Source organism: Drosophila pseudoobscura, chromosome 2, assembly GCF_009870125.1.
Source record: "Drosophila pseudoobscura strain MV-25-SWS-2005 chromosome 2, UCI_Dpse_MV25, whole genome shotgun sequence".
NCBI classification, from domain to species: domain Eukaryota; kingdom Metazoa; phylum Arthropoda; class Insecta; order Diptera; family Drosophilidae; genus Drosophila; species Drosophila pseudoobscura.
In genome coordinates this window covers 7,598,696-7,623,311 of record NC_046679.1, presented here as the reverse complement: position 1 = coordinate 7,623,311, position 24,616 = coordinate 7,598,696, and the positions used below count along the sequence as shown (strand labels likewise).

The following is a 24,616-nucleotide window of genomic DNA, read 5'->3' as shown; positions in this document are numbered from 1 at the left end:
TCGATATCGACATTCGATGTTTCTCCATCCCTGTTGGGCGAACGTTAACCAACACTTCTTCAAATTATCTTTGCACGCGCACGTTGTTTTAAAAAAGTAAAACAAAATAAAATGAATTTACCCGACAAGTCTGAGCAGGTGGCCAAGGATAAGCTGCGCGAAATGCAGTGCAAGTTCAATCCCCTCTCGCGCTGCGACGGTTCCGTCATGTATTGCCAGGGTTTGTACAGCGCGTGCTGTGTGTGAGAAGCCGGCTAACAACATTCTATGTATTTCCTTAATTTAGGAGCAACTGTTGTTATATCCGCTGTTCTGGGTCCCGTCGAGGTGAAGACACAGAATCTGAGCATAGACGGAAGCTATCTGGAGTGCAACTATAGGCCGAAGGCAGGTCTGCCGCAGGTCAAGGAGCGCATTCGAGAAGCTGCCGTTCGGGACGTGCTGGAGCTGGCCCTGCTGTCCGAGGCCTATCCGCGCTCAAAGATGTCTCTGCAGATACAGGAGCTGGAGGATAGAGGAAGTGTAAGACGCTAATTGCTTGCTTACTTAAAAGGCCAGAAGATAAAGACTTCATTCCTTTGCAGATCGATGCCTGTGCCCTGAACTCCGCTTGCCTGGCGATGCTCATTGGTGGCCTGCCCCTGAAATGCAGTTTTGCGGCAGTCCACTGCATTATCAATGAACAGGGAGAGTATATTCTAGACCCGGACCAAAGAGAAACGGAGCATGAGCGAGCCAGTTTCACCTTCGCCTTCGACTCGCTGGAGGGAAATCTCCTGCTGGTGCAGACAAAGGGGTCCTTTAAAATAGCCGAATTCAATGACGTGGAGAGTCTGTGCCGATCGGCCAGTGCGGAAATCTTGCAGTTCTATCGCACCAGCATTTCAAATTATCATTGCAGAAGGTCCGATACAAAGACCAGCGAAGAGCAAATGGAAACGTAATTGTAAGCGATTAAAAATTAGGTTCGATTAACGCTCGTTTTTATTTTATGTAAGCCCTAAACTCGTTCTGCTGTTAAAGCTGCCTATGCTGCTGATTTCCAAGGGAGTTCCCTTCAGGACCTGGGAGTTGGATTCGTCTATTTGTGCCACCACAAAGTCGCCAACTGCTATGGGCCTTCTTCGTGCAGCGTCTCCCGTATCTGTGGGCAGGTCCATAGCAGGAACTATCACCTTGATGTTGGCATCGTTGCGGCCAAACCAATGGGCGTCTGAGCGTTTGCTCTTACCCTCGATCAGAATAAGCTGCTGCTTGCCCTCAAAGTTTTTGTGGAGTTGCGTTGCTCCGTTTCGGAAGGCTTGGACCATGCGCTGCAGCCGGGCCGTTTTGACAGCCACAGGAACATCATCCACATAGCGCCGATGCGCCGTGGTCTTCTCCCGCATGCTGTAGGCAAACAGATAGGCCACGTTGTATTGCACTGTGTTGATGAGCGAGATGGTGTCCTCGAACTCCGCCTCCGTTTCGCCACAGAAGCCACAGATAAAGTCACTGGACAGACCCACAGTTGGCAGTATCTCTCGTATGTGCTCCACCAACTCCAAGTACGCCTCTCGGGTGTAGCCACGTCGCATCCTGGCCAAAACCTCCGTGTTGCCCGACTGTGCTGGCAAATGGAGCTGCTTGCAGACGTTCGGATAGTCCCGAATGACACGCAGCACCTCGTCGGAGAAGTCCTTGGGATGGGGGGAGGTGAATCGTATACGCATCTCCGGGACAGCCTCGGCCACGCTCTGCAGAAGCTCGGAGAAGGGAATGCCTCCCGTTTTGGGTTTGTAAACGGTTTTGAAACCCGGCACCAGGCTCGTATCGGAGGTCTGTCCAGCTCCTTTGTCCCTATACGAGTTGACGTTCTGACCCAAGAGAGTCACCTCCTTGACGCCCTGCTCCTGCAAGGCTCGCACCTCATTGACAATGGATGCCAGTGGTCGCGAGCGCTCCCGGCCACGGGTGAAGGGCACAATGCAGTAGGTGCACATGTTGTCGCAGCCGCGCATAATGGAGACAAAGGCCGTGGGAGAGTCGGAATTCAGACGGACTGGCATCACATCCGCGTAGGTTTCGTCCAGCGAAAGGAGTACATTGATGGCGGAATTGCCGTAATGCCGCGAAACGGCCAGAAGCCTGGGCAGATCCTTGTAGCTGTCCGGCCCCGCAATGACATCAACGCACTGCTCCTGGTCCAGCAGCCGCTCCTTCAATCGCTCTGCCATGCAGCCCAAGAGCGTGAGTTGCAGTGGCTGCCGCTTGGCGCCGCGCTTCTGCTTCATGGCCCGCAGATGTCGCAGGCGATTCCAGATCTTCTGCTCCGCTCCCTCGCGCACGGCACAGGTGACCAGCATGACAAGATCGGCATCTTCCAGCTCTTGGCAGCGCTCATAGCCATGCTGCTTCAGTATGCTCCACACCACCTCGGTGTCGTTGGTGTTCATCTGGCAGCCATAGACCTCGAAGTGAACTTTCCGCCCATGACCCTGGAAATCGATGGCGTTCAAATACGGGACGCTGGTTTCCACTCCATCTAGTTCCGCCGCTTCGTCCAGTTTCAGCTTGGACGCGGGTTTCACTGTGAAAAAGTCTTGAAGACCGGGTCCGCGTTGAATTTTCTCCAAAAACGTTACACGTGCTGTCGCCGGTTCCAACTTGGTTTCTGCGGCTACCTTCGCTCCAGTGGCAGGTGCAGGATTTGCTGCGGCGCTGGCTGAGACAGAGGCATGTCGCATATGGCGGTATATCGCCTGGCAGCGCAGTCTCATCGTGAAATTTTTTAAAATTTATTTTTGTGTTTTGAAAATTATGCAAGCGGAGGTTAGAGATGGTCCTAAATAAGTCGATTATTCGATAAATCAGCTGTTTGAAGTGATACCATATTTATGCGCTAGGTGGCTGACTGGTAGTTCCAATTTAACCCGCTAGTCGGAGAAACGACCGTTAAATTTGAAACGGAGGAAAATCTTGAGAATATTTAGTGAAATGAAACTTCAGGAATTATGGCACAGACACACAACACAAGCAGAGAAAGCCACTTCCATGTTCCATGTTCCCCGTAGATAAACAGCCACACATTTGAGGGCAGCCCCAAACTCCAGTGAGCAATAAGAAATTAGCAATAAGCCCCTCATTATGAGCTTAGCGTGGTCAAGTTAATAATGCACAGGTGAAGACAATGCAATTGCACAAGCCGGCAAACAGGCAACCCAATGCCTCCGAAGTGCTTCCGGATGTGTGCGTAGCGTGTCTGTGCCTCTGCCGACATTTTGTGGTTTTGTGGGTCAATAACTGAATAATTGCATCAACTCCAAGGCACACCTCACACTCACACTCACCAAGATGGGTTTACTTATATGCCACATGCATCCATCCGTGTATCTGCAGAAAGTGTGGGCGGGTGGGCATGGCCAGGATGTGTGCCTAGCCCTAGCCAAGAGCGCACATATTTTGTAAACACTTACAAGCAGAAATATTTTAATGAAAATGAAATGAAAATTCCACTTTCGGCCAAAAGAATTTCGTAATTACAGCGAAAAAATTCGGTAATTAAATTCATGAAGTTTCTGGCTCGAAGGCAGAGCCACTTCTAGGGCCCCAGACCCCGACCCGGACCCACTATTCGGGTGGCAAGGATCCACTAAGTGTGTTCTGGTCTCTGTCCTGTGCCTTCTGCTTGCCGCGCTGGTTCTGTTGGTTAAGCATTTTCTTGTATTTTGTCGGCACTTTTCCGCTAAAGTTATTTTCCCATGAGTTTTCCCTCCTCCAGTCCGCTGCTATAAATCTTAGAGCTGGGTCACGCTGGAGCCGGGGCCCACGATGGAGATGGAGATGGTGTTGTGTGAGGAGGAGAGTTTTCCCGGCTTGTGCATACGCCGTGAAGCTTAAGCTGAGACCTAGTTGGGCAGGACTTTCCGCTGGCTTACGTCTCTCAAGGAACTGTCAATAAATAATAAATAATTCAATTGTACAAATGCGTACAATATTTAGTTGTGGCAATTAATCCGACAATTCTGCGCTGAAACACGCTCTTGGCAGTTGACAATTTGTGGGCAAGTGGAAGAAGCCTTCGGACAGGATGAAGTCGCCGAATTGGATTGTGGCTGGAACGTAGATTATGGCTCTCAGTATATAGTATCTTTACTTGCAGTCTTCATACATTAAAAGTTACCATTTTCCTCTGAACCCGAATCCGTACCCCCCTGAGCCACGCATCCACCTTCAGGAGCCAATCCACCGCCAACGACACTTTGAGGCCCCATAACGCGGGCACACGCATAATGATCCTTTGAATGGCTCAATGCGTGGCCTCCACCAAGACGAAACTTTGCTTACAGATTTCCATTTTTCGGAAATCCATTTCCCTCCCCAAGTGCCACCCTGCTCCCTGCCAGCCCTCGGGGGCGCATTCGGTGTTGCAGGGCGGCGGAGCGGTAGGTTGTCGGTGGGTCGGTGTTAACGGCACATCTGAGAGTAATTCTCGGCAAAGAAACAAAGGAAACAAAAAAATACCGAAGGGAAAGCCAACGCTAATAGAAAATGGCTGGCTGTCGTCGTCCCCGTCTTCGTCGCCGTCTCCTTTGTCGTTAAATTGAAATTGTCGCGGAAATAAAAATTTGCATATATTAGCATTGATTTTGTGGCACCTCCACCCAGCGCTGTCTGCCCCCCCCCCCCCCCCCCACGCTGGCAGTATCCCTTCGGGATACATGTCGTATGCGCAACGTTCGAATGCAGTCAATAAATTTTAGACAAGTACACAAAAATTGCGCAAATTAATTACGGGCGAGTGCATAAAACAAACGAAAGCCCAATGACCGGGCACTAAACCATGCACAGTCCCCAGCCCCAGTCCCAGCCCCAGCCCCAGTCCACGGCCACCAGGGCCCAGCCCCCAGTGAAGGCGGGCAGTCTTGTGTTTCTCATTACTGACTGCCAGCTCCAGTTGCTGTCTCTAGTAAATCCTGACGCTGTCACAATAAAATCCACTCAAGCTAAACATACGTCAGCAGTGACGAGCCGAAGGAGAGCCCCGCCCCCCCCCACTCCCCCTTGGAGCGAGAGAGTCCAAGCCAAGTCTCACAAATTTATGCGCTGGCCAGGACCACGACCATGACCAGGACCAGCACGAGGACAAGGAGGCACTGGACCAACAAAAAAAAAAAAAAACATCATCTCCTCCTGTTTTGCCTGCTGGCTGCCGCCTTGTTCTGGCAGTGACTCGAAGGCGCAGGATATAATACAAAACTGCTCATTGATTTATTTACGAGCTCTACTGATGGCTTGGGAATGGGCGTGGCAGGCGACAAGTTGCAGCCAGGGATGCAAAGCAATTTGGAGCAGAGTAGTACCAGTGACAGTCGGGAAATCCTTGAAGAAAAGGATAAACACCATGTTGGGACGATTGGGAAAAGTGTGTGTGCATCCCTGCCACACAAAACTGCAGCTAAAATTGTGAGCTTTTCTCAGTTTGCATTGGACATGGGCCCGCTTCCGCTTCCCGTCTCCTGTGTCATCATCCTTCCAAGCCTTGTCCTTTGCCTGGTTTGCCTACTCGTTCTTCTTGTTCCCCTTGTCTTTGCTCTGTGACTGTGACTTACATAAAGTGGACTCGACTTGGGTCGAGTCGGGTCATTTAGGCGCAGGCCGTAGATCTTTTAGAGCAATGGCTTTTGACACTCAATATGGGGCCCCTCTCGGCTGCTCTCGGGCTGATGCTGATGCCGCTTAAATATTTGATGCTGGCCGACCAGGGCCAGGGCTTTAAAGGATACGAAACGAATACGTAGTCGTAGTGGCTGCCTGCGGTGTTTGCTGGTAATTTCCATTGTCACGTGGCGGTAATTACCGGTGTTGCAGACACAAACGCAGACACAAACACAGACGCACAAACCCGCTTCTGGATTCTGGCTCCCGGCCATGGCTTTGAACTGCACGACCAGCCCTGCCCGGCCCGGTACTCGATTTCTGTCTCGCTTTATATGCTTTTACGTTTGTTTGTTTGTTTGTTTGTTTGTGTGGGTGGGTGTCTGCGTGTGTGTTGGTTTTGGCCGTGCTCGTATCCTGTCGCGTCGCAACGCGCTTTACAATTTCAATTCATTGAATTTTAACAGCGCCTGCAACAGCAACAGCAGCAGCACCACCACCAGAGGCGTCCTTGCCCCGCGAGCCCAGTTAACCGAAAGTTTGTAAAACGTTATGTGCAACATTTGCTGGCGGGGATGTGGGGCAGCTGTCTGCACTGTGCTGCACTGTCCTGGTCGTGGTCCTGGTCGTGGTCCTGGCTCTCGTCCGTTGTCAATGGGCTTCGTGTAGGTCGTCGGCCGCCACCAGTCTGGGGGCTCAGATATTAAAACGTGTTTTATCACGCGCCGCCATTTCGCGGCCGGGTATTCAGTCCAATTGCGGCCAGATTGCACTTTTCAAGTGCGTGTTAATGCACTGCGTGTATGTGTGGCCAGGGGGTGGCCAGGGGTGGAGGGGGTGGGGCTTAGACATGAACTTAAAGCTGATGCTGACGAAGGCTGTTTGGCTTGCGGCTGGCTCTTCTTCTCGCTGGCTCAGTGGCCATTCAAATTAGAGAAACGAGCTGGCAAATGTCACTGCAGAAGAAGCAACAAAAAACGAAAGGGTTGATGCCTGAAGGTACCCGCTCAAGCGGGGGCGGGTGCGGGGGCTGGGGCTTGTGGGGCATATCCTAGCAGCAGCTGTTGTTTGTCCTTTGCCGCCATTTTGTGCGTGTGTGCATACCCTTGTGCTGCCCCCCCTTGGGGTGCTCGACGAGTGTTTGTTACATTTTCGTTTTGCAATTTCATTAAATTCCAACATCCGCCATAAATCTTCCACTCTTCAGCAAGGCTTCTGTGCTTTGAAGCGATAAAGGTATGTCTGCGTGTTAGTGTCTGTCCTCCATCTGTGTGTGCGTGTGTGTGTGTGTGTGTGATGGGATCTCTGGGTCTGCACACACACACACACTAAGGCAGAGAACGAGCGTAACGTAACCCAAAATGGCCGTTGAAGTGGTTGAAAGCGATTACGCTGACTGCCAAAGGTTGACATGCCTCCTTTGTGTGTGTGTGTGTGTGTGTGTGCGTCTAAATGTGGTATGAATGAGCTTTTTGGGGACACTTCTCGCCTGGACCTGGGACCTTGGAGAGTATATGTGTCGAGGGCGAGGGCACTCAAAGTTATGTGGGGTTCGGTTCGGTTCGCTGCCGGGCTTTAAGTTGCCCCGTTTTTTGGGGCACAGCATAAACATGCCTCACTTACACACCCCAGATGCTCTATTAATGTTCCCCAAGAACTTTACTCCTGACATTGACAAGTCATTGAGCGTCCCAGGCTGCTGGAAGCTTGTTGAAAGTTATCCCATAAGGAAAACATAACTTAACAACAGATTAAAAGCGAATAAAGGGAATACACCCCCCCCCCCCCCCCCCCCCCCCTGCATTCCCACACGGATCTCGCTGAATCTCTGGTGCCAGCTCATCGACATTCATCGACATTCCATTCCATTCCTCAGTGAAATATGCTAAATATTATGACAGCATCAAATCATTGCACAACCAGTGAAGCCACCCACCACACAACCACCAGATAGAGGCCAGGAAAGGGGACGGGGGACAGGGGACAGAGGACAGAGGAACCCCAGCTGTTTTGGCCCGTCTGGCGCTTATTAAACTGAAATCCCCGCCTCAAGTGCCTGCCATTGTTTCTGCAGTTAACAATTTTTGCAAACCGCCGAGCAAATTATTATTATTTTTCCTTCTCAACCGGCTCTGGAAAAGCTTAGAGTTTCAGTGGCAAACTTTTAGGGCCTTCAGCGACTGTCGAATGCTCTGAAAAATGGGGTAAAATATAGGAAACCAATTGAAAATGGGGAAAATATTCATGAGGAAAGAGCATCTTTACGGATCAGCTTGAGTGCCTTTATAGATCATAGCTTTTCTGTGTGCATGAAACCCTTTTCCATATCTTTTCTCTCCGGTTCCTCTCCTCTTTTAAATGCTAAAAATCATTAGATATCCATACGGATAGTAAATTCCTATCTCAGGGTATATAAAACCCGGCTTTATCCCGACTTTCTCTCGTTTTAGTATCACTTCTTTTGTATAAATATAATTTTTATATATTTTTTTTGGTACTACTGCTAGCGCAGTTGGTTGACAATTTCATAAGCCAACGAAACGCGGACTCTTTGTCTCCCAGTGGCTCCCTTTCTTCTTTCTCTCTGACTCTGCCAGCGACTTGTCCTGTGCCTCGCCCACGCCTCTCTCTCTCTCTCTGCGTTCTGCTCCGGTTCCATCCCGAGCTGTGGGGCCGCGCGTGGCTATATAATTGAATGTCTCAGGTGTTTTGTCAGACATTGCTTAAGCCTTTGCCGGGGATTTTGTGCCATGTCCCTGGCCAAGCCCGGTCCGGAACCCAATTCCGGATTGCCTTTTTAAAGGTCCCTTAAAGTGTTGCATGACTACTATTTGGGTGGTTCGGGGCTGGGGGGGCCGCGTGTGACATTCAAATCCGCGTGGCTCATTCGCCCCTGCCCCTACAGGGCCCTGCTGGAGGGGTGGCCTGTAGCCTAATTAAAACATTCATCTTCATTTTCACCTTTTGCCTAATTAATTCACACAAAAATCAACTAAATTAATATGAAAACCAAGCCAAAGAAGCTGACAAGCTGCTGACCAGGCTGCCACTTTCTCCCGCCCCTCCCATCCGCCTCTACTCTTCATGTTATTGCTTTTGCCACTCCGCAGTTGTTGCCGTTGCTGTTGTCGTTGTTGTTGCGGTTGCTGCTGCTTTTTCGGACGCTAACGAGAATTAATGGTTTGCAGTGTGGCACACAATTACAACAGAGGGAAAATCTTAGGTAAGCAGCAGCAAAATTGTCACCAGGCCCACGACAGAGAGAGCAACCCAAAACAAAAAAAAAGGAAGGAAAGGGAAGGGTAGGGGAGGCAGGAGGAAATACAGCTCCACATAATTGGCTTTGGGGCACGAATGGAGCGGAAGAGCGGGGGGGATTCTCTAGGTGGGCCGTGTCAAAAACTGCTCAATTTACGCGTCGTGAAATTAATTTATGCCCAATGCAATAACCCCGGCAACGTCAATAAAATACATTAAGGCCAGGACTACTTGGCCAGGGATTGAGTCGTGAATGGAGTGAGTGGGCGGAGCAGGAGAGGCAGCAGCGGGCAGCGAAGGGGACTGACTAAGGCCAGGATCCTGCCTAATTGCGCTTTGTCAATTTGAAATTAAAATTGCGCCCCATACACACTTACATACACAACGGAACAAAAATATATATACCCAAAGGTGCAGGCACTGAAAGAAAATCTAAGATGGTTAATCAAATATACATTAATAAAGTAAATTGAAATAAAAATAATTATAAAATAAGATAAATATTGGAATTCTATATCCCATCACATTTGTAGCATTATTTGGGCTCTAAATGAAATTGAAAAATTTTGAGTAAGACAATGAACTGGATTTTTGATTTTCTGAAAATTTTTGCTGAATTACTACGAAAAATATTACTTAGGCACATTCGATTATATCCTAAAACATAACTCTTAGTTTAAATGAAGAGGGAAGGACTAGCTTATGGATATATGTAGGTCGTAGATAGTCAGAAGACTATAGAAATATATGGCATCCCTTTCCATACAAACTTAATAATATTGTGGCTCGATTATAGTCAACAAATCACTGAATATTAGCGGTTTGGAATGATATTTAACTAGAATGTGTGGAGTTTGGATGCCCTTATCTTAGAATATCTTGTATTTATAGCCATAGAATCGAAAATCGACTGAAAGCTCATAAAATTCTCCTTTGAACCCATCAATTATTTAAGATATCGGCGGTGTAAATGCCGAGCGAAAATTATGATGGTTTTTGAATTTTTAAAAAAGAATTTAGGGGTTTACGGGAAATTCAAGGCATGAGGATATGATCTACTCCTCTAGTCCTATAACCTAATTTTTGTGTGTTATGTGTTCATCATTTAAAAAGTTAGTTCTTGGCTGTTGGCTTTTCCATTGGCTTTTGTAATACTTAAACGGCATCGTTGATGCTGATATTGTCTGTGATATGTATAGCGTGGAAAATGTTTCCTCTTCTAGACAATATCCCTCTCAGTTTTTTCCAGTGCATTCATCTATACCTCCACATCGACTTTCATCGAGCGTAAGAAATGCGCCTTGCAAAAAATTTCCATAATTTAACGATCTAAATGCAAGTGGCGCAATTGAAGCGTAATTAGACTCTGCCACTCACTCACCCTCGCATGCACACACACACACACACACCCACACGGTAGTGAAAGGTCCTGGAACTGCCGCTAATTGGTTTCTGGTCAGCAGCAGCAGAGGCCAGGCTGGGGGGCCAGGGCCAGGGCTGCCAGCTTTCAGCAAGCGCCAATTAAAAACGTGCTCACATTATGCTTTATTGACTTCTCCCGCTCTGGCAGCATCCTGGTGGCCGTGTATCCCCCGTTTGCCATTGCCGTTGCAGCATTCTTTTTGTATCTTCAATGCCCAAAGGACGCGCTACCTGAGGGTTAGGGTGGCAGAGCGGTAGCGGTCTATGTGGGCGTGCCTTTTAGCAATAATAACGTCCTCGGTTGGCCATAAAACAAATCATACAAGTTTATGGTCACCTTACCTACATTGTCCACTGCGAAACTTTATCTTTTTATATGCAGCATTATTGCCACAGATTAGACACGGGATTTAGTACAATGTCCACACAGATACGCACGCACACACACGCACACAGGCAGAGGGAGATACACGCATCCACACACTCGCATGCGTATCCCAATGGAGGGAGGGCTAAGGTTTTTTCGATTGCCAGCAGAACGAATTAAATATGACCATTTGTATAATAGGTCGAAAGACTCGAAAGGGCAATACTTGGGCTTGGGGATATCCTAATACAATTGTGGACAGTCGAGGGCTAAGCGAATAAGGGGGAGGGGCAGATGTGTACAACCCCGTTGTTCCTCGACAAATTCGAATGCAAAATGCATGACATTTTCTGTTTAATTTTCAGTTGGCTAAGTGCTCGGACTTAACTCCGGCTCTGCACGACAGCAGCAACGAGCTCCACTGCTGCTCTGCTGGGGGATTTGAATGGTTTTGGCCCTGGGATTGGCTGGGCCTACACTGAAGATTGCCTGGCATCAGATCCACAGCCACTGGGCCTCAGATTACAGACGGCTGTCTGTTGTTTTTTACCTTTTATTTTCAGAGAATAAAGAGCTGCTGTTGGCTGAATTCTGTGCAGGTTTTTGTAGAGATATTTTCGTTACAATGTGGCTGTAAGATGGGCCAAAGACAAAGACAGTGAAGATATTGAAGAATATATCTAGGTTCTCTTTTTAGGAAGTATTTCTCAGAAGCCCAAGCGTTGAGTATTCCCAATTCTTTTAGGAACTGACAACTGTCCTCTGGGATTCTCATTTGATGAAGTTATTACTGGACCAAAGGCCATAAATAACCATTTTTTAAGGCATGAAAATGGCGACAGAAGTGGCAAAAGCCACAGAGAAAGAAAGAATGAAGGCGGGCGGAGAGGCAAATGTAAATTAGAAGCCAACTGTGACTGTCTAGATAAGAATGTACTTATATACGAGTACGAGTACGAGTACGGGTATATATGTATGTATCTTTCAGCGACGGAGAGGGAGAGTGAGGTGAAAAGGAAGTGCTGCTCGTCGCTGATTGCTCAGATGCTGTGTCACCCCACATCCACACCCGTAACCGTACCGTATACGGTTCGTGCTCCACGGCGGGCACCAGTGTGCGGCATTTTATTTCGCATTAAGAGATTAAGATCAAAATTAAAATTTAAATTACCACGCGACACGCTGCGTGCTGTCTAAGTATCTGTCTGTGTGTGTGTGTGTCTCTGTGTGTGTGAGTATCCGTGTAATGTCAACATTTTCTTTGTTTTTTCCCCCATTTGATTACCTTAAATTGCAGCCACAGTGCGGGGATTCCTTGGATTTGGAGAGAGAGTATTCTTTGCGTATGAAAACATGGTAAATGTAATTAATTTGGCTCTGAGTACGAGTACTTCCTGCAGCAATGGGCGAGACTGCCTGATTGACTGACAACTTAATTGGCTTTCTCGGAAATCTTCTGGCAAAACTTGCAATACGGCAACTCGATTTTCTTGCACGGCAAAATCTTTATGAAAGCTAGCAGCTAGAGCGGCCAAAATGGCTGCAACTGCTGCTGCCGCCGCTAATGGTTGCTCCTGATTGAGCTGTAACCGAAACTTGCCACAATGTCAGTATCAGTATCAGTGTCAGTATCAGTCTCAGTTCCACCTGGGTTCCACGCCCCAAGAAAAAAGTGCCTGCCACTGCCACTGACGCAATGCTAAATCCTTCCAAGAATCCTTTGCAGAGCCATAGAAAAATTTATGAGCACTCAAGTTGATTCAATTTAAAATTTTTCCATCTCCCTTACAACTTTATCCCCGCCTCCCCTACACCCCTCTCGGTTGCCTTCAGCGGCAGCCACAAAATGTGACGCTGACGTCTCATTTTTTTAATTAGGCTAAGCCCATGCCTAAAGCCAAGTTGCCAACTGTGCCGGGTTCTGGCCGGGTTCTGGTCTGCCCTGGTCGGCCCTGCTTCGACTTGGACTGGTCCTCCCGATGGCTAATTGTGTGGAAGGGTTGTGCTGGCGAACTGGAGACGTGGCTCGGTTTCCGTTGCTCTGGAACAATGCAAAACTTTTGGCTCTTGTTGTTTTGGACATTTCCACAAAAAATAACAACCAAAAAATGGGGGGAAAACTAGCAGAAGAAGAAGAGCAGTCGGTGAAAAGTTTGGCGCATTTTGAGTGGCATCAATTTTGACATTTACCTGCAGCAGCGAGGTGGCAAGCAGGAGCTCTGCGAGAGAGAGAGCGAGAGAGAGAGAGAGCGAGATTCCGGGGCACCTTTTGGTGTAAGCCGATTTCAAGCAATTTCCACTTTGGTGTTTTTCGGACAAAACTTTTCCTGATATGCCCAATCAGGGCCGGGTGGAATATTATGAAAAGCCAGAGAAAAACCTGTAACTAAAGTCGTGGCGAGGAATGTGTCAGGATGTGTGCGTGTGTGTGTGTGTGTGTCTGTAAAAATTCCAGCAGCAGGGCTTTTGTTTTCCTCACTGATGTTGTTTTTCGGTTGGCTTTCTTGTTGTTGGAAAAGTTTTTGGCGCAACGGGCACGGAAGTTGCAGCATTTCGAAGGGGTTGGGGGTGGAGGGTGAGGGGGGCTTGAGCGGAAGTGGCGCATGCAAAGTGCAAAAGCTCGTTGAATACAGCCTGGCATTAAAGATGCCATAACCGTGTGTGTGTGTGTGTGTGTGTGCCTGTGTGGGGGTGGGATGTCAAAAGTTTTGTTAAGTAAAACCTCATGTGCATCTAATTAAAAATATAAAAAACTTTAGTTTAAAGCCGCCAAAGAAAACTTTGTCTCCTGCGGAAATGAGTCTGTGCCCCAATGTACGAGTGTGTGTGTGTGTTGGCCATAAAGCTAAGGGATTGTTGCCTCCTGCCGCTTCTGCTGTTGTATTTAAAAGTTCCTTGGCATGTTTATCAGCCCCGAATGTGCTATGGGATTTTTCGCAAATGAGCTGCCAAATTGGCGTAACTTTTGCGTGCGTGGAAGGTGACAGCCGCACCGCAAACGGAAACCAAATGCAAAAAAACTTTAAAAAATTTGCATGCTTAATTAGTTTCTTAGCTGTAATTGTCAGCTGCCTGGAAAAGTAGATACCAGAGCGGGGATGAAGCTCATATCTAGTGATTCCAGATACAAAACTGATCCGAGTTTAAAGCTCTCGAAGGGATGGAGCTCAGACACGCCCACTCACACACACACACACACACGCTCATCAAAGACAGAAAGAGTTGGAAACGAGAGGCAGGATCTCGGCGAATCCTATGACACCCTTTAAGATGTCATTCGTTCGTTAAACATACATTTTCATGGGCTTTGAAGTACCTCTTAATAGAGCTTTAGATCTCTGGGTCTTCAACCTTTACCCAAATTCCATAGATCCCTTCCACAGGGCACTCCAAGGGGGCAGCGCAGCCTCTGGCGACAAGTCAAGAGCCTAATGGCTTGCCTTTGACTACGAAATGATCGCCAACAGCAACAGCACCAGCGGCAGGCAAACTAAATAGCGAAAAAAAGGGGGAGGATGGGAACACTCATGACTCGAACAGAAACAGAGCAGACCAGACCAGAGCAACCCGGACGGAGCCAGTGACAGCCGCAGCCACAGACCATTTGAGTGACTGACTCTGCCTTCGACTTGCACATGTTGCCCCCAAATATCCTGCAGCACCAGCTCCTGCTCCTGCTCCTCCTGCTCCGCTTCTATGTCTGTTGCTGCATTTACTTCTCCCTTCTCTTGGGCAGATACTTCTACTCCTGCTCCTCCACGTCGATGTCATTAATGCAACTGGAAGCTTGACCCTTTTGGACAGACCAGAATCCTTTTGCTTTTGCTGGCCTCCCTCCTGCCGGAACGCTTTCCTTCTGAAGCCCATTCCTCACTCTCTCGGCGCTCGGCGGTGGCAAAAAATAACAAACGAGCACAACATGAGCTGAAAATAAGATTTTTGAGTCGTTTCGTTTTGTTGCGCTTATGTTTGTTTGCCATGTGTGTGTGTGTGTGTGTGTGTATCTGTGTGTTCAGAGTCTGCATGTGCATGGACGAGTGCTCGTCCTAGTCTTGGTGGTGGTGCTGTCGTCGTCGACATCGTCTGGCTGACTCTGCGCCTCACTGGCTGATGTATTCATGAAATCGTGTGATTAATGGCTCGCACAACATTTGCACACACTGCCCGGATAGCAGCCACGAGAGCCGCTCCTTCTCCTCCTCCTCACGCTCCTCACGCTCCTCACGCTCCTTGTGTTCCTGCTCATCCCCGTCCTGGGCGACAGGCGGCGTATCTGTCTGCGTGCAGATAAACATGCCCGAGCACGAGGAGCGGGCACGGGCACAGGTCCAGGTCCAGCCGTTCCCCCCACAATCTCCTCCAGCAACCGCTGTGCATGCAAAACGAGCGAAAGGATATGTGTGGCGGAAGATGGGGGGTGGGGGGATAGGGAGAGCGAGGACCAACGACGACATTGGTCACAAAAATTTTCCGGCTCTGCGCGTCTGTCTGTCTGCCATTTTATCTGAGCCAGGCCGAGGCCGAGGCCGAGCCATTCCGAACCGAGCAGCAAGAGGCGTTGAAATTAACAAACATCCTGGCTTCCTGGCATCCTGGCATCGTGGCATCGTGGCAGCCCGGACGAAAAACAAAAATGCGTCGTAATTAAACCGAATTTAATTGCTTTCGCCAGCCAGCCCCAAAATGGATCCGCTACAGCCACGGGGCTGCCCTTATAACTATGCTATAATCTTTGACACTTTTATTGCGGCTCTAAAAGTTATTAACTTGATTTAATAAGCGCCTTGGACAGCCAGCAACAACAGCAGCATCCGCATCAGCCGAAAGGAATTTGAATGTTTAGCATTTTACAGTTTTATCTGTGGGGGGGAGGATGGGAAAAGTTTGCCAAATGAATTTGATCGCCTTGGCATTCAGAACGTGGCTTTAATTAACTCATTTTTCATTGGAACTGCCAGCGGGGAGGGCTCTTCGAAGAAGCGGTGGATGAGAGCCCGAGCCCGGGCCGGGGGTTAGGTAATCTTATCTGTTAGGTAGCGTATAAAATACCAAAAGCCTGCTCGCGGGCGTCGAGGCGGCCATCACTCATCCAGGGCCCAAGACCAAGCCCAAGCCCAAGCCCAAGCCTTTGTCTCCAGTTGTGCTCCTCCTGCTCCTGTACATCTTTTGCCCGATAAGCTGAAGGCGTTGCTCTCGAAGGAGTTCTCCCAACCACACCGCTTTTCCAGCCTTATCAGCGTGAGCAAATTTGAATTTGGAATTTGAATACGGCATTTTCCGAAGCCAAATTATGCGGAGAAGCGTAGCCAAAAGGGTACCCTCAGCTTAGCTGCCTCTGCATTGATTAGCCGTAGCCGTAGCCGTAGCCGTGGACTAAGCCAGTAGTTCCCCTTCTTTAAAGTCATCTTTCTGCTGAAAAATATTGAGCATCTTTTGATGAAATCCCCCCATGAAAGGTTCCTTGACTTCACAAAGTTGTTTCAATTTTTAATCAAGAGCTGCAGTTGAAGCAGAAGTTTTTGCATGGCTGCCATTTAGGTGGGTCAAAGGTAAGACCTCGGTCCAGACAGCCAAGTCAACATGCCAGCAACCCAGACACCGACACAGTTGCAGACACTTTTTATGGCCCACACAAAAACCTCAAAATTGCAGATTTAATTTTATTTTATTGCACTTTTTCCCAGAGAAGCCAATGAAAATTGTTTCTTTATACCAAAGTGACTGCTGAGTGTTGGGGCAGCTCCATTGTCCTGGCCATGAGCGAGATTGCAGGCGGGGCAGTGGGCAAAATTTAATCAAGCAAATATTTGGGAGACACTTGAAGGAAAGTCAAGTCACATTGGCCAGCTCTGGGACTGCAGTTTGATCTGGGTTTTATTCTTTCAAGCTCTGGTTCTGCCATCGCCTGCACTGAACGATGGCTCATTAATAAACATAAGCTACAAATGGCTCGACAAAATCAAAAACCAAAACCATTTACAACTCCAGTGAGCAGCACTACAAAAAAGCAAAAACACAAAAACAAAACCAAGAAAAAAGTGAAATAAAATGGGGGCCATTCTCTGGTATAATATTTGTAATCAAACGCAGTCGGAGTCATAATAATCAAGTCGTAAAAAACGAATCCATTTTCGCGCTTGAATAAACAGCGCCAAGGAATCGCAAGGACCCCAGACCCACGACTGAGATACAGACAGCACAGAACAGTAAGAGCGGTAGTAAAAACAATAACAGTAATGGCAAGAACATTTTTACACCTTCAAGACCCTGGCCAGAAAAGGGATCAGGGCCAAGGATGGCGACCACATTTTGTTATCCAACAGCTTGGGCTATAAAAAAAGAAGCAGCACAAATAGCTCAATGCTTTTTGGCCAAATTTTACGACTGCCCGACCAGGAGTCAGGGCTGAAGTGGGGAGATGGCAGATTCCGTTCTTGACAACCTGTAAATTTTGCGCTTTATTTAACAAGCCAAATGACAAATCTGTGCATCGCCATTTAATGATCGTAAAAATCCAGCCATCAAATGCTGTAAATTATAATGTAATAGAAAAATAATAAGCGACTGGATGCATCGAAGATGTTATCATCGTAAATCGTAGTAGAGTCGTAAAACGAGTCCTTCGGTGGGCGCACAGGAAGCTGCGAATGAAAAGCCAGGCGTTAGTTTTCACACCCGCAGTGGCAGTGGGAGTCCCAAAACTAGAAGGGAAAGTCGGATGCAAAGCTCTGGCATCATTACACTTGAGTGTTTTACAACTTCCGCTAAGTTCGTCATGGCCATAAAGTGTAATCTTCATGTTTTTATTACAACAATGATGGGTGTGCGGTGAGGGGTGGGATTGCGCCTTGTCAACGGCACATTGAGGACATCAAATTGACAGCTCCTTGGAGTCGTAAAACTCAGACAGCCAGCCCGATGGTCTGCCACTGTCTGCCAGAGTACATATGTTGAGGGGTAATGATTGTCACCGGCTAAACAATTAAATTGAGGTTAGGAATGAAGCATAAAAAGCGCATAAAAGCGGCCATAAACCCACACGGACAGACAGCCACTCAGACCCCTGACGATGTCGTCAACGCATCGTAAACATTTTAAGCTACAGTTTATTTTCATTTGGCAAGGATAACAGCGAGAGTAGAACATGACCCCTATGCGATCTGTGGCCTCGTAAAACTTTGCTGATAAGACACTCGCCGCTGGTAATGATAATAAAATTATAATTTACCCTTCACACATATGCTGGCTCTTCCACTTGGGCATTTGGTTGCGGGTCTTGTGCGGGTCTCTGGATCACTTGACTTTTGAGGGGCGTTCTCCGCCTCCATTTTTGGGGCGCTCTAAACTGCGCTAATCAGCATTTAAAATTAACTAAATGCCCGACTCTTAGCGCCGAGTTTGATGATGAGTTTGGCCTTTCCCTCCCTCCCTTCTGGTGGCTGTAAAACGTGGCATGTTTGTTGTTGGGCACTTTATGTTGATTGGGAGATGCGTTTTCCATGTCGCTGAGAGGCATGTGGCAGCCCTGCGGATCCTTGACTGTGTGTGGCAAGTGTCATTTGATGGTTATAGTTGTGTCCTTCTGCGGTTAAGTATTGAGAGATCATAAAGGGGACTATTGCTCTTGGCTTTAGTCTATTAAACGGCAGAGTGTCCTGGATTTAGTTGATGACTTTTATCCAACTTCTTTTCGCTTTAAGTTGCATTATCATATGTCGCTTTTGGGTTTTAATTGATGCCCAAATAAGAGACATACACCCACCCATATAAAGGGGCGATTACTTCCGCCATTTTCTATGATGAATTGCTACTTTGCCTCCCACTCAGCCGCAGAGAGAGAGAGAAGATGCGCAGACAACGGGAACACAGAAGAAGGATGCCCCAGGAGTAGAGGCAGAGCCATACATAGATACACATTTATCCAGCTGTCGGCGGCGTTGACAGCCCCCATGCTAGAGTGCAGAGGATAAAAAGGACACGGCCGGCACTGAGTCGGCTAAGGCAGGTGAACGTGAACCCGAGTCGGTCCGGGCTGCGCAAGCTCTGCTGCTGCTGCCTCTACTGCTGCTCCTGCTCCTGCTCGTGGCAGCAATTGGTGGCAAAGCAGTGAAAGGACACAGGAAGTGCACTTTGGCAGTGCCCACAGGACACCCTCGCCGGCGTCGTCGTCGTCATTGTCCTCATCGTCATTGGGGTGCTTTTGCCGCTTATTTATGCCTGGCAATCATAAAGCGCGCTCCACTCACAGACAGAGAAGCAGAGAGCCACAGCAGCAAGAGGGACAGAGAAGGAGAGAGTGCGAGAGAGAGAGAGAGCTGCCGTGGGAGAGAGTGCAGGTTATGGGTTTCTATAACTCAGAACTCGGAACAGGACTCGATGCCACCGCGTGCGTCGTGTGTCGTGCCGCCTCTTTCTGGCCCATGTCTGTGTCTGCGTCTGGGACCACGACCACTTTCGGTGGCTGTTTCGTTGGCTGCTCCTGATGTATTCCATACAAATTGCAAGTTTTAGTGCTTTTATTTTGCCACACACCCGAATGACGTGGGCCAGGGGGCAGGCGAATCATCCATCAATGGCGTTTTGCGGCAAGGACAGAGCCAAAGTCCTCTTTTGAGTGCTTCTGACGTTTTTGTGTCGCAGACGAGCAGCCACACACATCCAGGAATAGCAACATTAGTGGGTGGAGCAGGAAGAGGACTGGTATTAGGACCAGTATCAGGATCAGAACGGGAAATTCCCAGCGAAATTTCTACAAAAATTCGCCTGAAAAATAAATGACTATCCCTTTCTTTGGGCTATACCTCTCTCTATTTCTCTATGTGTCTCTCTCTTTCTCGCTTTCCAACGTCTATCGCAGTCAGCTGTTTGTAAAATAATAACATAAAATATGGCTGTCCTTGAACAATTTACTTTTATTTTATTTTTATTGCCGCAGCCTCCGTTCAGCCTCAACATGTGGAACGACTCTCCCAATGGCTGCGTGTGTGTGTGTGTGTGTGTGTATGTGTGGGTTGTCTGCATTGTTGTTGCGCCTCGCTTTTAGCTTCATTAAATTTATGTTGCAACCCCGCGGCAGCCCACTCAATGTCCTGGGCCTAGTTGCACGTGCCGCGTCGCCGTAAAACAGATCGTAAAAGTTTATTACTTGCGGCTTTTGTTTGTTACTGTGTGTGTGTGTGTGTGTGTCTCTCTCTTTCACTCTCTTTCTATTGCTCTCCTTCTTTTTCGTCGTCTCTGTCAGCTGTCAAATTGAATTTGTTTATATTGCCAACAGCGATGGCAGCTCCCAGCTCTCTGGGCTCTGGGGCTCCGGCTCTCAGCTCCCGATTCCAACAGGTTTCATTTTCACTGAGGCCGGAAATCATTGCGTCATGCTGATATTTTGTATTTAAACGCCTACTTCCCACTCCCACTGCACCCCCCTTTCAGCGGGGACTCGACGACTCGACTCTCCCTTTCGGGGCTGTCATGCTCAGGCCTGGCTGGCTGGTGTTTAGGCGGCAAAAGTCGATTTTTGTTGGTTTAGGTCAGTTTTAGTTAGCTGCCTTTGACAGCTCAAAGTCGAGGTCAACTTTTGTATGCCCATCATCAGCTGTCGGCCTCTGTCTCTGCCCCTGCCCCTGCCTCTCCCTCTGCCACTGCCTCTGTCTGTGTGTGCGAGTGTGTTTGTGTGCCTATATTTATGGGCCCCGCTGGTCGAGACGCGACCCCGATGCGACGCGTCCTTGTCAGTTGCCAAAACATAAAAAATCGATTTTATTATAGTCCCGTCAGTCTGGGCCGTCTATATAGATTTTCTGTCACGGCAGATATTGCCTTCTGTCTGCCACCCTGTGCGACTATGTGTCCTGTTTGTGACAGGCTTGAATTTTTTTCTGTCTGCTCTCTTGGTTTAGTTTAGGGCACGGATTTTTAAAGCCAGCGGAGTGCCAAACGGGGGATATCAGTGATTTTATACAAAGAAAAGTTAAAAAATATTCAATTTCGCAATCCGATCTGGATTTCATTGAGGCATTTTTGAACCCTGTTTTCCCATACAATAAAATATCGTACGCTTTCGATGTACCTAAAAGATAGAAAACAAGTATTTTCCCCAGGTTTTTTTTAGTAAATTCGATAGAATTATGTTAGCTCTACTTAGCGCTGTTTATTAAACAATATGGGTATCTTACAAGTTGTAGTTTTCATAATGATAAGATGTGTTCTTAATGTCTTAATCTAGTAAAATAAAAAAATCTGCGAAACGGAGAAGGGTATTTTAAAGTAGTTAATGTTTTTAAAAGGGGAATAATGTAGTTTTCAATCGAGTATTTACACAATAAATTATCCCAATTGGTGTTTTTTTAAATTGAACTAAGTACCAGTCATATTACTTAACAAAAAAAATTATTGGGCTTTTAAGAGAGACTTTGAGGAAAAACTTTTATCAAGAACCATCTTTCTTATAGAAGAATAACATTACTAGGCAAACATGACTATAAAAATACCGAAAAAGCGATCTCTTGCTCTTCTTGAAAGGTTTTCAGATCAAAGTTCATAAAATGATATGCCCTTTGGTTAAATTAGCTGAGTTTCTATCCACTTAGAATATAGGTTCGGTACAAAAGTATATGGAAATTTGTATTGATTTTTAAGTTTTTATACTCAGCTGTTCTCCTTCTCCATTATTTAGTTATTTTTGAATAAATAAAGAAAGCTTTTTAGACCATGCCCAAGGTCAAGTTAATCAATTTTGTGTTCATCGCATGCGAATAAAGCCACCAAAAGAGAGCAGAGATAAACAAAACAAAATAGAACACAAAAAAAAACATAAACAAAATTAATCAAATTATCTCATGCTGAGAGCGGCCTAAGAGCTTTGCAAAGCTCACGCTCTCCCTCTCTCTCTCTCTCTGTCTCTGTCGCATTGAATTTATTAGAACTCTGAAGCGAACGAACAGTATACAATATGTTGTCGCAGCAGTTGAACGCGAAAAGACAGGCCTCGTGGCAGATCTATCAGATATATAGAAATGTGGCCACCAAAGTAAGTTCATGTCATTTGGGTAATACTCAAAATTTATACATTGTCATGCTTCGCAGACGACTCTTGTCCAGGAAACGATAAGCTTGGAGCAGGCCAAACCATACGCGGAGGTGCCGGGTCCGAGCAAATTCCAGATGATACGAGCTTTTATGCCGGGCGGTAAGCAGTGAGCGAAAGCTCAAAAGCTTCCTCAGACAGTGCTTTAACGCTGATCGTCCGTCTCCATTATTCCTCTGTAGGCCGGTATAAAAATGCACCCGCCCATGAAATGTTTCTGGATCTGAGCCGACAGTTTGGTGGCCTCTTCCGGATGCCCAGTATTGCGGGTACCGACATGGTCTTGACCATGAATCCCCAAGATTATGCGACGGTCTTTCGCAATGAGGGCCAGTGGCCACATAGACGTAGCTTCACGACTGTTGAGTATTTCAGGAAGGTCCGCAGACCGGAGGTGTTCGGCGAGTACGATGGCTTGCTCTCTGGGTGAGCACCTCTAAGACACCTATCCTTTGGCTTTTCTTCAGATTTATCATTGAATTAGAAATGGTGCCGCATGGGGCAAGATGCGAACAGCAGTGAACCCGATCCTCCTGCAGCCCCGCAATGCCAAACTCTACTTGAAGAACCTGGTGCAGGTCAGCGATGAGTTTCTGGAGCGGTGAGTGGCGTGGACGGAAGATTCTCCTTGCTAAGCTCTGTTTTTTGTTCCAGCATTCGCCTTATCCGTGATCCGGTTAGCCAGGAGATGCCAGATGACTTTACCGAGGACATTCGTAACTTGGTGATCGAATCTATAGGCTCGGTGGCTCTCAATACCCATCTGGGTCTGCTGGGGGAGAACCGGTACAGCGACGAGGCCAACCAGCTAAAAGCTGCCATGAAAGACTTCGTGGAGCTGGGCTTCCAGCTGGACATGATGCCGGCCATCTGGAAGTATCTGCCAGTGCCAAAGTTCAATCAGCTGATGCGTTCTCTGGACACCATGACGGACTTCTGCTGCACCCACATTGAGCAGGCACTGCAGCGGATCGAGGAAGACGTCAAAGCAGGCAAAATGAGCCCCGAGATGGGAATGGAGGCTAGTCTGCTGGAGAAATTGGCCCGCTTCGATCGCCAAACGGCTGTGATCATCGCCATGGACTTCCTCTTTGCTGGAACAGATCCAGTATGTGCAACCACCCACCGATAGTAATCAACTGTAATCCTTTTTCCTTTGCAGACCCTGGTAAGCCTGGTTGGCATTCTGCTCAGCCTGGCCAAGAATCCAGACAAGCAGGCTCGCCTGCTCGAGGAGATCAACCAGATACTGCCGGCCAAAGACTCGCCCCTGACCATTGAGAACATGAGTAATCTGCCCTACCTTCGTGCCTGCATCAAGGAGGGCATTCGCCTCTACCCCATTGGCCCCGGCACCGTACGCCGCATGCCCCACGACGTGGTGCTTAGTGGCTATCGTATCGTTGCCGGCACCGATGTGGCCATAGCGGCCAACTATCAGATGGCCAACATGGAGGAGTACGTTCCCAGGGTGCGGGAGTTCTTGCCGGAGCGCTGGCTGCGTGACGAGTCCAACTCTAAGCTGGTGGGAGACACGGCCACGCCCTTCATGTATCTGCCCTTCGGGTTCGGGCCGCGTGCCTGCGCCGGCAAGCGGATCGTGGACATGATGCTGGAGATAGGAGTCGCCCGGCTTGTGAGGAACTTCGAGATTGGCTTCGACTATCCCATCGAGAATGCCTTCAAGACCCAGTTCTTTGTCCAGCCCAATATTCCCTTCAAGTTTAAGTTTGTTGAGCGTACAGCGTAGTGAGGATACGGATAAGTATGAAATGACCAAATAAATGCACTTCACAGCCAGCTAAAGACTGTCGAGTGGTCTTGGCCGCATACACATGTCCTGGCTGAAGGGTCCTTTTCAGCGCATTACACCAACATCCACATCCTCTCGAGGCTGCGTATTTTTATAGCTCTCCCAAAATTACGATGCCGTTTGCCGGACCATCTGAAGTGGACACTTGGCCTGCTGGAAGTCACCAGAAGAACATCTCTTGAAGTGGTCTGAAGTGGCATGTGGGAGTGAAAATATTCCAAATCAGGAACATGCAGGGAAAACACATGTGTTGGATGGGATATGTTTACCCAGAGGAATGTCAAGAGCGGTGAAAATGGGGTGCACATCTTATATTTTAGGTATATTGGGACGTCTGCTGAAAACGATTATCTATTTCGTATTTGCTTATTATATTCTTAAAGAAGAAATCGAATTGTGTGGCAAAAGTGGTCGCCTCTTTTCAGAATATCAGATTTCAATTCAAACTAGGGCCTTGCAACGGGCCTGGGATTTCACGTTGGAAGCATACTTCTTCTTGGTATCGGACCATTCTTTGGCCAATTCAAGGTTCTTGGCCCGCACAGCCCAGGGCGTTGGGAGGGGTGATCCGTACTTACGTTATCCGGAATCATTTCCAGTGTGTTCCGGATCTTAATGAATTACCAGATGACAGATTTTGTATTAAATTGGATCATAACAACCTCCATTTTTACATCAGTTCTACACGCTGCAGAATTTGGATTCTCGGCCTAGAAGTATGCAACAAATACCGATATGTAAAGATATTTTCAACGTTCGTCCGATGGCTCCATCCATAGACTGGTAGCGTTCCACTTCAAGCCTTAAATGTGGGGCGGAATTCGTTAGATACATTCAATGGGTAGCCCCCCTCTCAACCATTCGATCCTACCCCTGCAGCCTTCGTTATCGGTTGTAGTTGAACAAACAAATGCGCCGACATAAATAATGCAAAAGTATTCATTTTGACATCGAATAGACAAAGTTGCATTGAATTTTCATGTTTGTTCTTCCGTCCGCCATCGCTGTGCTGTGCTATGCTCTGCTCTGCTCCGCT

The 24,616-nt window shown here is 47.8% G+C and overlaps 3 protein-coding genes across 3 annotated transcripts; 2 read left to right on the top strand and 1 right to left on the bottom strand.

Annotated features, from left to right (window-relative positions):
• The first annotated feature begins 35 nt into the window (after positions 1-35).
• On the top strand, positions 36-975 carry Rrp46 (exosome complex component Rrp46). Its single transcript, XM_001358154.4, has 3 exons — positions 36-220; positions 287-522; positions 585-975. Exons 1-3 carry the CDS (start codon positions 112-114, stop codon positions 942-944), a joined length of 705 nt encoding a protein of 234 aa, XP_001358191.2. The 5' UTR covers positions 36-111; the 3' UTR covers positions 945-975.
• Positions 962-2,797, bottom strand: LOC4801020 (CDK5RAP1-like protein). Its single transcript, XM_001358153.4, has one exon. The coding sequence runs from the start codon at positions 2,757-2,759 to the stop codon at positions 990-992; it is 1,770 nt and encodes a 589-aa protein (XP_001358190.3). The 5' UTR covers positions 2,760-2,797; the 3' UTR covers positions 962-989.
• An 18,763-nt stretch (positions 2,798-21,560) lies between these two features.
• On the top strand, positions 21,561-23,599 carry Cyp12e1 (Cytochrome P450 12e1). The gene is made up of 6 exons (XM_001358152.3): positions 21,561-21,710; positions 21,767-21,869; positions 21,950-22,193; positions 22,252-22,368; positions 22,422-22,875; positions 22,930-23,599. The coding sequence occupies exons 1-6, from the start codon at positions 21,633-21,635 to the stop codon at positions 23,515-23,517; spliced, it is 1,584 nt and encodes a 527-aa protein (XP_001358189.2). The 5' UTR covers positions 21,561-21,632; the 3' UTR covers positions 23,518-23,599.
• Positions 23,600-24,616: the final 1,017 nt, after the last annotated feature.

Excerpts from the sequence above, each read along its gene's own strand:
- Cyp12e1 (XM_001358152.3), top strand. The coding sequence starts at position 21,633 with ATGTTGTCGCAGCAGTTGAACGCGAAAAGACAGGCCTCGTGGCAGATC. Across the intron at positions 21,870-21,949 it reads ACGAGCTTTTATGCCGGGCG|GCCGGTATAAAAATGCACCC; the intron begins GTAAGCAGTGAG and ends ATTCCTCTGTAG. Across the intron at positions 22,194-22,251 it reads TACGATGGCTTGCTCTCTGG|AAATGGTGCCGCATGGGGCA; the intron begins GTGAGCACCTCT and ends TCATTGAATTAG.
- LOC4801020 (XM_001358153.4), bottom strand. The coding sequence starts at position 2,759 with ATGAGACTGCGCTGCCAGGCGATATACCGCCATATGCGACATGCCTCT.
- Rrp46 (XM_001358154.4), top strand. The coding sequence starts at position 112 with ATGAATTTACCCGACAAGTCTGAGCAGGTGGCCAAGGATAAGCTGCGC. Across the intron at positions 221-286 it reads TTCCGTCATGTATTGCCAGG|GAGCAACTGTTGTTATATCC; the intron begins GTTTGTACAGCG and ends TCCTTAATTTAG. Across the intron at positions 523-584 it reads AGCTGGAGGATAGAGGAAGT|ATCGATGCCTGTGCCCTGAA; the intron begins GTAAGACGCTAA and ends ATTCCTTTGCAG.